The following is a 12,689-nucleotide window of genomic DNA, read 5'->3' on the forward strand; positions in this document are numbered from 1 at the left end:
TTGTACTTTTCGTTTGCACAAAATTCGTAAATTTTTTAGAAGTGCATAAACATTCCCAGTCTATTTATGTACGATGAATCGTATCGTTTGTGTCGTATTGATGTACAGTATCCTTTTGTTGTTTATCGAAAGATTTACATCATGTACATAAAATAAGCTTTAAAAACATAGGATTATATTATGTATTATCTACAAGACCAGATGTATTGATACGTATGAATAAATATACATGTGAGTACTATGATACTTATGAAACGTACAATACAACCTAAGAAAATGAAGGAAGTTCGTCAGTCCTGTCCCATTCTTCGGTTAGCTTTTCAATATTTTCCCTAACGTCATTTGCACGTATTCCACGCATTCGACGTGAACATTTCGCGCACTTAATGATATCTCCACAGACACCCGATAAATAGACAAACAATGTTCGACTACCGAGCGCAATTAAGCGTAGCTGTGCTGCAACGAGTCATGCATCCCATAGACTTTCACTAGCGCGAGACGCGTGACGATGGAATCGTTCGCGAGGAAAACGCGAAATGAATTCCAAAGGAGCATCGTCGATTCGACGCGGCTCTCCAGCCAGTCTGCCGTGCGTTTTACACGCTTCTTCGCCTCTCTCTTTCACCGGACGTTGCACGCGCGCGTTTACACAGCATCATCGCTCGCGCAACATCGAGTATTGACTCATTGCACGAGGAACGTCGGCCACGGAGATTTCTCAGGCCAGATTACGACAAGAACATCGTTGGTCGTTTTGCTACACGACTCGCGATTTACTCGCGACAGGCATCGACGTACGCGCCGCGCTTTTTACGAGCCTCGTTTCTTCCATTCGGACTTCTTGTCGCAAACTACACGGCTGATTTATTTAAATTGCGTTTCATCGACCGATGCTTTAAATCGCGGTCGGCCTCTTAAGGACGTCTCCAAGATGGATATCGATTCCGCCAACGGAAATATCACTTTTTCCGCGAATGTATTTGAAAAATGTTCGATTGCACCAGAAAAAGAAATTGTATTTAAAATATGTGCTTGATGAATTTGGAATTTTCGCTGGTTTGTACAGTATATCATGATCGGTTCATTAAACATGTAGATACTGCAGTGAAAGTGCTGTTCGAGAATTTCAGTAATTTCGTACTTATTCTTCGTTGTGATTGCGTATCCAATATTAATTGCAGCTTTCTACTTTAATTTTTAATCGATATTGCTGAGCCATACGTGATTCGCAAAAATCATTTAGGCTTAGACTATTTCCTTTTAATTTGTATTCTATATTTGACGCGCTGAAGATTATCAATGGCATTGCCTCAGCATGCTTCAAAATTAAATAATCTGTCTCTGATCCAAATTGCCGTGATCACATATGATCCAACGATACCGCGAATCATCCTTTAATCGTAAAAGTGTAGAAATTGCGTAACAGATAATCTCAAAACTTTTGTTATCATTTAATTGCCTTGATATTTAATATTATAGATTCAAATAATGTAGCGTGAATGGAATGCTCTGATGCAGCAATAACGCAGAGCCTCTAACATCGAAAGAAAATTATAATGTGAATGTTTCTTTCCAACCTATATTTCATGCTCATCGAATCGGTCACAATACGCGTGCAACTTATGATCCGTCTCTAAATAAAGCTTGCGCAGTTCTTTATGAAAATAGCCTTCGAACAATACGCCGATGTTTGAAATGACTAACAGCCGCCGCGTATGCTCGTACGACAATAATTGCAGCAATTTAACAGGCACGGTATACGTGAAACGATCGTGACTGAGCCCAAATAAAAATGACTGCGAACATACCTTGGGGTCGAAGTTGAAGACCTGTTCAGGTCTTAGCGGACACTCGAGACCGCATTTGCAGGTTCCCACTGTTGTCAGGTACTCCTTCAGTTGATCCAGCGAACCCAGCGCTGTGCTGCTTGGACTGTAACAAAATAAGACAAAAAGTTAGTAAACGAAGCAGTAGCGTACCAGGCAAAAGAGAAACGCAAAGACGTTGAAAAAGCATACACGGTCGTCCATAGAAATCTTTTACAATCGAGGCAATGAAAGTATCAAGAAAGAAGTATGCATTACTAACTCCAATATATTGCACGACAGACGAGAAAGACGATCCTTAAATAAAATTCTTTATCGAAGGTTACACGTACAGTGACTCGCGAAAGTATTCATACGCTCGTCGACATCTTTTATGAATATATTACTTGCGTACTTACTACGAAACAGTCTGAAATTTTATTAGTATTGTAATGACATCTACCTATCATGATTACATAGAATTTTCGACAATTCTGAAAATTGTATATGCAAGTTATAAGATATTTAGTACAATACCATGCAGAGATAGAAAATCATTTGTATTTAAACAGGCAATCGTACACAATATTAATAAATTTCAATATACAATGGGACCATCTTTAATACTTTTTATATGATTTAAGATGAATATTCGTATCACGAATATACTAATTTCTGTACTAAATATAAGTTCGCAGTAAATACGTATCTCGTCCTTCCATGTATATTTTCAGATTGGATACAAATCTCCCCAATATAATCTTGGCAATCGCGTCTCGTTATAGCTCTAATGAAATGTCAAGATCTTTTATATAACACGCGTGATATACGTAAGTGTACGAATATTTTTGTTGTAAATACGTAGGTGGGATAAGTAAGAGAAGACGGTACGAACACGGTACGAAAATTAAAACGTCTTCTCTTATTTTTCCCTGTGCGAAGTTTCAATCGTGTTTCTGCGCCATACTTCCAGCATTGGAAGGAAAGCCAACGAGCGATATCAAAGATAAATTAACCAACTCATAAAGAAGCTGTAGCGGTGAACGAGGGAGTCGATGTTTCGAGGGGAGCGGCAAATAGGCGTTTCATAATTTCACCGGCTGCGTCGATGAGCTGGAAGGAGACGGTTTATTACCTACAGACATCGCTTGTTTGGTGAGACCGGACAGTAATGGTTCGAGGACGTTTGCTGAGCGACCAACGAATTACACTGAGGGGATCCTTGCCGATAATTCTAACTGGCCCTGTGAAATGAAAACGGTTATCGATGTTCGTAAAGGGGACCGAGTTATTGCATCGCTTGGATTGCTGGCAAATTTTCTGCAAAGGGTGCTTTACGATTGAGAGTTACGACTTCTATATACCACGGTTCCTTCGCAGAAATTTGTAGTTCTTTTCTTAGTATTTTTATACTTAATTTTGTTAATCGAATCGTTTCTTCGGTAGAAATTACCATAATCGTTTTTTAATGTCGAATTTATCAATTTTATGTGTTGCACCTTTTTCTTCGTGAATCTGTACGATGTTCATGAATTTATACAAATTCTCTGTACTTATTTCTTGATTTCTTTTACATGTACATATTTATATATTAAAATTTAGAACTAATTCATTTCGAGTTTAAAGAATTTCGTTGTTAATTGTTTAACGAATACTCGCTAGTTAAGTCTGTTCCTTTTTTGAATAAAGATGACCAAATATACCAAAAACTACAGAGACGCGTGGCTAAAATTTATTTTCAGTATGTATCTTACAACGTTTTATAAAAAAATAAGTGTATAAACGTGACAAATTTAACATTGGATTTTGCAATTGTTCCGAAGGACAAAAAACGTGACTCGTCGTATCTTTCCTCTGTGATCTTCACACATATTAATTAAACATTCGTAATCCGTCAACCTTCTACTTACAATATACAATAGAAGGATCCTTTGTTTCGTTTATTACTATCCAAATAGAAACACCGTAGAATATCAACAACTGTATAAATCATTTTTACGCGCCGTCAACATCTGACCTATTTCGCCGTATTTAAGCAAACGAAACTTCGGAAGACGTAATCCGGAAAAGCTGCATAAAATGTTTCGCATTAAGCGTAGTCAAAGGTCTCTCTGCGTTTCACGTTGGTAACATCGTTCGGCCGACAATTTGCGCGATTAACGCGTTCAATCTCCCGGCATTAAGCGTCGTTGCATTTTTACCTCGTTAGCATTTTCATTTGGCGCGGTCTAGAGGCTGGGAGTAATTGAAATTCCGCAATTAATCTGGAAACACGGCCGTCATAACGTGAAGGGAAGGACGAGATCTGGTCTCTGGTAGGCCGTCGAACGGAAAGACGGTTTATCACCTATCGCTCTCTGACGTCGAATCCCCGACAGCGATGCTTTGCAAGCAACTAATTCGACGAAGGGATCTTCGCCAGGCGGTTCGGGTTGAATCAACGAGCTGAAACGGAGGCAGGGTCGCCCGCTTGTATATTGATTACCTTGTAGAGGGACAGAGAGACTTTGTTTCAGAGTACTTTGCAGCTTCCTAAACTAATAACCTCGGGCGCTTCATCCCGGCATTATAACCTCGGGGGAAGGCTCGCCTTTCCCGTCCGATCCCGGTCCATAGGAATCCTCCTGGCAATTATTTCTCGTGACAACAAGACGAATTCGCGCACCCACGTTCGCGCTAATTTGCGCCGAATTCGATTTGTTCGCCGTGCTGCCAGCCCACCACCAGCCCCTTCTCGCGTCTGCTCACCACCCTTTGTCACGTCCGCTATGAATTATGAAATACATATTTTCACTCTCGCCGCGAGTTAGTCGCGGATTATTATTAGCCTTCTGCAGGAAGTTAGCTGAAGTTGTGTATACACATTGCGTGAAATTCAGGCCGGGTTCTCGAACGAGTGATGGAATAGTGAGTTAGCTACGGCAAAGGTTTATCGAAGTATTTCTAACAAGATGATTGGCAACTGAGATCGAGTTATGGTAGAGTTGTGTATTTGGTTGAAGATTTCAGGGCTGGATATCTAATGTATACACGTAACATGTAGCTTATACTTTCCAATAAGTTAGGGTCTTTGTAAGCAGGACGTTTGCTCCAAGAAAAGGAATATTGATTATAACCTTTTTACTTTAGTTTCTATAGAGTAAGTAGGTTCGATCAGCATATACGCGTAAATCAAATTTCATTAGTATTTAGAAATCTTGATAATATGCTCGAGTTATATCTGGATTATGGATAAGTATAAATAAAGGAAAACAATAAGGTATTTGTTTACATATTCACACCATATTAAACACAAATTCTACGAGTTTCAGATCCTCACATGCTTGATATTAGAATTTTGTATACACCTCTTAATTGAATAAAGACAAAAGACATATAATTATATAATTTACTGGGAATTATTCCAAGATAATCAACACTGTTAATTACTGTGAACAGTTTCAGAATCAATTTAAGGATACATGTTGCATTAATTTAATATTTTTTTAATGATAAGATTTCTTCCTTACGTTGCTGGTGAATTATCTCAACTTTCTCTATATCTATGATGGAATTATATTCAGACTATTATTAACGTTGGCATAGTAATCAAAGTGCTTTGCCACATGTAGAATTTGTAATAGAGAGTATGCGTAACTATATTATGAATGAAATAGTATTGAAAGCATCGAGATTGTATGCAAACCTTCTGTTGTTATCTGTTATCTGAGTGAACTAGTTGGCACAGTAATTAAGAGCGTGGTTGATCAACTACGAAAATTCGAGTAATTACTTTCCGTCTCGGTAAGACAAATTTGCTATCTACTCGGGCTGTTAATTTACCTCGGATTGAATTTGTCGAGAAACATTGGAAGCTAACAACTTGGATTTACCTGCTTGATGATTTAGTCTATTCTAAAGTAACCGAAGAACAATATTTACGATATCAAAAAATGTCTATATCGAAAGAAGATACGTACATTACAGAATCTCTTTATAAATACAATCGACTGTATTTCTGTAATTATAGAAGAGAATTTTATTATACAAGAATCTTTATTGGATTAGTAATATCCTATTTGTAATTTCATTCGTTATTGAAATTTGTCGATTCAAGAATACGATAAAATAAAAGAATTTTTACTACGATAATCGCAATAAATAGCTGTCTACATAAAATAAGGGAGAAAAGAATCAGAGGCTGTTACGTTTCCACCTAAAATTTCATATCTCCACTTGATTCTAATGCATACGTTCTCGCAAGTCTATTCGAGGATGAAGCCAGGTTTGTGGGGTTCGTAAAGCAGACTTTTTCCATGCCACCCTCTTATCCCGGATTCGAAATGCAAAATCCTTGGCGATGTATCAACATTCACGGAACCATAGACCCAGACTGGATTCCCGACTACCAGAGAAAATAAGAATCGAGGGTGGAGAATTCTCCACGTGGTCGCATAACCTCCCTCGCCTAAGAATGGAGGAAAGCTTGTATCATAGATAATGCCGTAACATTTTCACGAAGGAAATCTGTAACGAAATATGAAAACGTGCATACGATTCGATAAATAATCCATATAACGTGGATGTCTACGACGATTGAATTTATTTTATATCTAACGACATTTTTATTGGAAGTAGTATACTTGGAAATATTTATATTTCAGGACTTATACAGCGGAGAAATTATTTTACCCGTGACATTACAAATTTCGAATTTTTCTCCTCTCCAGACAATCAGCACGATGCGTATTTTGAAAGTATTTTACTTTATTTTGAAAGTAGCACAAAATAATTAACATGTTCACGCTTGGCAATTTTATTGAGATCTAGAACACTACAAGGTTATACATTTAAGACTAGGACAAGCACTTGGAAAGTTAGCTTTCGAATATTATACTTTGTATTAGTTATTATTATAACCTATTTGAAACAAGCACAAGAAATCCTCATTTCCTCAGCATTATTGATAATTGATGTGTTCGATTATTAATCATGAGAGGACATAAAAGCTACTACGTACGTAGTTGCGTCAGCAACTGCATTTTAATGCGTTAACTCTTCGAACTTTTCTATACTAACCTCGCTCTTATTAACAGATAGAGAGATTTTTAAAAAAATCGAAAAAATTAAAACTAAATTCTATGTGAAATCGAAATAAGAAGCAACAAATATCAAAGACTAATAAAGATGATAATAAAACTTGTTTCGTGTTCCAAACGACGCGTAAGATAAAACAATTAAGTAGCAGCTGATAAACAGGTATTTGATAATATTCTTGTGAAAAGATAAATCTTTTCATTTTGCGATGCAGGAGTCGATATCGTGAACAACGACGAGACCGGTAACTTATTTTCCTATAAAACCGCGACAACGGATTCAACAACACAGCTGTGATTCCATAAATAAGGGTTGCGAGGAGTTCCTCCCAATTTCAGTTAGCACGTGAAGTGCGCCGAGGCATGTTGCACAGAGTAAAGAGGCACGGTGGATGAATTATATCGGTTGGAAAGGCTGGCTAAGCTGCTTGTCCTCGTAAAGCGAATTCTGCCACCAACGAAACCAACATCAGCTTTTACGATGCCACCCACCCTTTGGGCTCCACCCCAGACCTTGTCGAATCATTCTTGTTCTTGAAGCTGTACTGTACCTATTGTTTACCGTACGATTTGTCATGATTCTTTCCGCAAGGACAGCTTCCTATTTTTAAAGGAAGTTACGCTCATTTAAATTGAAGTATCTGCGAGATGAAGAACAAATGCTAACAGACGAGTGAGTCACGAGAGGCGGACAAAAATACGTAAAGAATTTCTTTTCCTATCATGTTATAGCAAAAAGAAGAATATTATTTTCATGTGCATTTGTAATACCTGAAAAAAAATCTATTACAATTTTTAATGTAATATAATTAAATTAACGGGTATATTTCTCTTGCACTTTTTTACCAGGAACGTTTCCAGATTGCATCATCTTCGATCATATCGCAATGTACGATGTTTAAAACAAGGATGAAAATTACGTAAAATGAGGTAAGAAACTATTTATATTTAAGACATATAGAATAACAGGTGCGTTCCGCTGTAGTAATTTTATGGGAGCAAGGTCAGTGAAATATGAACATAGCTATTATTCCTCGATATAAATGGTTTGATCAACAAGCTGCTTTACCTACTCGACATTGTACCCTACTGTAATAACAAAAAACCGTTATGATAATGAAAACAGTTTTATGACATAAACAACTCGTTCCAGGACCGATTAAATCAATCAGATAGACAAAAACGAATTATTCTTTCGTAATTGTATTTGCGCATAAATTACTCTTCTTATCCTTCTCCAGGATCAGCAGAAGATTAATGAAAATGATACGCGTAAGAAATTTCATAAAGTAAATGTATAGCTCATTTTATTTATAGCGATATAGAAACGCCGTGAAAGATGGATCGTGCTTCAAAATTTGCATATTAAAATCTTTCAATAACCAAATTAAAGTTGGAGATTTGAAGAGATAAGAGCCTCTGACCTTAATCCTACAATAATTGAAAAACGTAGAATGTTTTTACGAATAGCATTATATTTTCTTACGAGGAAAGAAACATTAGAGTTTTTCACTTTAACTTGGAATCCAGGAAGTAATAATGCTATTGCTGTCACGTGTACAAATAACAATCGACTGGAAATTCCTTGAATCCAAATAACTCAAAAACTCTTTACAATATACAACATTCACTCGCGGTGTCAGTCAACGTGTTTCAAAGCAAAGACACGTCGCGTCTGTAAATTTTAATTCGATCTCGTTTTATAGGACTAATTTAACGCACGTATGCGCGAAGCAGGATAAGTTGGAAGGTGGTGAACACGTTTTTCATATTCAGATCGCAATATCCTTTGACCAACAATATTGCACGCGTGCTGCTGACAAGACGTGACATTAGAACGGTCAGGTTCCCATAACCCTCGAGTCTCGTGTCCGTGCATGTATCTGAGGTTGGGAATGCCGTTGGCGCGTGGACTATACTTATCTACGATCTATGAACAGTTTACCCTTCATACGGACTTTTCCGTGGTAACATTTACGCGCGCCAGAACGCGTCCACATGTTCTTTGAAACCGCAACTGCTCGCGGTCTTCGGGACAGAACGTGGGAAGGCGAGCTGAATCCTTTCTTCCATAATGCTGCAATTCATGACTTGAAAATCAATTGCATAGCACGCTGGAAATACCGAACGATGATAAAATCTTGTTAAATATTTCAACAGTATGGGTATTGTGCACGTATTTGGAAAGATGCGATGTAATGCGCGGTAGAATTTCCAATAATTGAATTCATAGGAACACATGATCTCTTGGATAGAAGAAAATTCGAATGCTCTTCTTCGCTTACGACGATCTCATTTTGTATTTCAAAAAGAATAATATCACTTAGAGGGAAAGTAAAATGTAATATTAATGTAATATTCTTTAAGTAATGGTCTTTTATTATCGTTTGTAAATGTAACCCACGTCCTTTTCACTGGCAACATTAAGTTGCGCGAAGTTTTCAATAATTATAAGTTGTGCTTCAATGAATAAATGATTCTGAATTCGCGTCTTAATAAATTTATTCGTGTCTTAAAGCAGCCTCAAATGTGTCTGCTTTTTACGTATTTACTATAGAGATTTAGTCGCTTTCCTCTTTGCAAACGCCCTCAATTATTGTTCCTTTCAAATCAAGGGATAGTTAAACAAACTTCAGTTTTATTTAACTATGCTGTTCTATTCGTTTTTTTTCACGTTTGTAAAATATCCTTTTAGACATGTTTTTTTTTTAAATATTTTATAATTAATATATATTTGTCGGAGCGGACATTAGAATTAGGGTTAGGGGCGTGAAACGAATCTTCGTTTGGGTTACACGTTGTCGTTATGCAATAGAGAAGACATTGACTAGTGCAAATACGATTATTATAGAGCCGGACAAGTAACCGTGGTAGTTAGGCACTCGAGAAACTAATGACAATGATCCTAGGTTCAATAACGAATCCGCGGTCGACGGGATGATAGATGAACGTACTTACAAAATCTAAGTCGGATGCGTGATATTCACTGGTCGTAAAGGGTTACTCCTTTCATCAGTGAGATCGCGAACGAGAATGTCTTTCCCGTCCCGATGATGCCACGGAGGAAAACTATAATGGGGTGTGTCTAAGGACACGAGATCATCGGATTCGTCGAGAAAAGCCTTCGTTCAGAAAGTAAGGGAAATTGGCGTTGCTGCTAATTGGTCAATCTCCATATAGGTGGTTAGAAAAAGATGCTAGCCGCCCTCGAGGGAAAGTTGCTAGTGGGAGACGCCGCTCGTTGAAAAATAAGTCTCCCCTATTTTCCCGTAGTTGGGACAAAGACTGTTTGTCTGTTTGAAGGACTTTAGTTGACTAAATCTTAAGATTTATAACGGGCCCTCGAGCTAGCCGAACATGTACTGCGGAGACGCATCGACATCTGACAATCATCTTACTCGAAGAATAGGGTCTGCGTGTGGCGAGCCACAGGACAGAAACCGTTGGAATGTTTACTGTCGCGTGTCGCCACGAATATTTCTTTTAAGGAGAGCTATAGAATTACTCCATACCTTTGTTAGACAAAGTGTTCATCCCGTGACCGCGGCTACGTTCGGCGACTGACTGTCGCCTCGAGCCCAAGCTCATTATCACAACTCTCGAACAATTACAATCGGATTGAATAACTACAATTGTTCAATTACAGACTCCGGTGTTCTTTCATCTCCGACATATTAATATATACAAAGTGCAGAAAAAAAACGGGGAGAAACCTTAAGAGCATGTAGTACTCGTCAGAACAAGCAAAGATGTCTTATATTAATATGAGTTCAAAAACCACTAGTTTCGAAGTTACGAGATGTTTAGTGAATGAAAGTATAGCGTATAGTAAACCACTTGCTTCGTTACAACGAACAGCAGTTGATCCTAGAAATCTGCTGCCAAGAGATAAAAGAAATGCCGAGGTTCATTCAACGTGTGCGCGCTCCTATGAGAAAACGTGTCAAAGTGTGCGTTGAAGCGGACTGGGGACATATCGAACGTACTTTATGCTGCAAAGGTAATATCTTACTGACAAAAACATCTCGCAACTCAGAAACATGCAGTTTTTGAACCGAATGTCGCTTGACACTTTTTTGCTTGTTTTGATGAAATCGCTATATGCTTCTAAAGCTTTCCCCGACAGTATTTACATAATACTGCGTTAGAACGTTTTATTCATGAAAAGCGTGGAACGCAGAAAAGGTAGTATAAAATTATATCGAATACTAAAACTAAATATTCCAAAGCTATTTACATTTTAATAACATCTATTGAAATATAACGTTCATTTCGGGGCACATAGAAGAACCGCAGGAGAGAGTTTCTCAAGGAGAACAGCAGAATAAAAATCTGAGAGGACATCTCAAATCGAGTAAACTGTTACATACCTATATCTCAGATTGATTGAATTCAAGCCGCTAGAATTCAGGTAACTTGCCTAAACGATGCTTCATACCATCGTTCGAATCGCTGGCGTACAAAGGGAATACTGGCGAGGTTTACGCAACGATTCATCGAATGCTGATACACAACGAAGACTGGAGATTACGTTTCAGGGGAACGTTCAGATTTATTTGATTCTCCTTCGAACACGTTCGTATAATCGTTTCAGCGGTATTCCAGTCGTCTGGCGTAATTGTGCAGGCAAACAATCGCGAGTATCCGAGAGCGGAGTATCCGTAAAGCGATCGAAATTGTTAAACGCGATGGCAGGCGAAGGGATAGAGGAGAGGAGCGGGTGGCGCGAGGGAGAGAAGCGGAGAAACGAAGATCACGGGTGATAAATCGTCGAAGGCAGGCCGCAACGCTAGATATACCGAGGCGTACCAATTGGAATTGGCTCGTAATTCGCGGCCATTCCGACGGATGGCTTCACCCCGATAATTACCGCTCCGTGATAAATTTATGACAGCAATAATTTACGCGGAAACTGCGGCCGACTGGTTCGATAAAGAGCGATTAACTATAAAACGAAGCTACGCGAACGCGACGCTCCGATGCGATGCGCCGCGACGCACACCTCTCTCTCTCTCTCTCTCTTTCTCTCTACGTCTCTCCATTATACGCGATCCAACTTCAAATCGAAGGGATAAGTCTGCCGTTTACAGGATTAAACACGAACGGTGACGTCCAATTGGATTTTAAAGTCGTTTCGTGATACTCTGCAACGTTTCGCATCGTGTTCTAGGGTTTAGCATTGTATGTGGCGTATCGCTTAAATTGAACATTTAAGTTATTCCTGTTGCTATTAAAGATGAAAACAATGGAGTTTTGGAAAAAAGGATTAAAGTAGGACAAGAGGAATTTATGTTGTTTTTCAAGAATTGCATCTAATTATCTTGTATTGTATATCCTGGCAATATACGTGTTATTTCAATATCATCGACATATTTTTAGATATTAATATTCGATGTGTGTTGTTGTAAACGATATATTGACACAGATCGTAAGAGTAAATCTTTCATACCTATGTCTCATTGTTTTTTTTACGTACTTTACTATATATTTCATACTTTTACTATTATCTTTGGTAAATTTGGACTATTGGTCCGTCAAATAATATTCATTATATTATATCTTTTTATTTATACTCGTGAAAGATATTAACTGAAATTTCAAATCTGGATATACTCTATATCGAAGAATTTCATACAGAGCGCACACGCTAAAACGTCCATTTTCATTACGCGTTTCTATCTTGGAATTTCTAAAATCTTCGTAACCCAGATTTTTATTATTTTCTAAAATTGCTAATATTATGCAAGGAAAGTACATTAAGCGAATATTTATACATATTAGAATGAAAAAAACACTAGAACTAGAT

The 12,689-nt window shown here is 37.9% G+C and overlaps 1 protein-coding gene across 3 annotated transcripts in view; it reads right to left on the reverse strand.

Annotated features, from left to right (window-relative positions):
• The window catches only part of LOC117155877 (uncharacterized), a 381,740-nt gene that overhangs the window by 115,119 nt on the left and 253,932 nt on the right, over positions 1-12,689 (reverse strand). For all 3 annotated transcript variants that reach the window (XM_033332354.2, XM_033332355.2, XM_033332353.2), the window contains exon 2: positions 1,812-1,935. In XM_033332354.2, the coding sequence (XP_033188245.2) occupies positions 1,812-1,935 (124 nt within the window). The remainder of the gene's footprint in view (positions 1-1,811; positions 1,936-12,689) is intronic.

This window comes from Bombus vancouverensis, chromosome 8, assembly GCF_051014615.1.
Source record: "Bombus vancouverensis nearcticus chromosome 8, iyBomVanc1_principal, whole genome shotgun sequence".
Classification (NCBI taxonomy): Eukaryota; Metazoa; Arthropoda; class Insecta; order Hymenoptera; family Apidae; genus Bombus; species Bombus vancouverensis.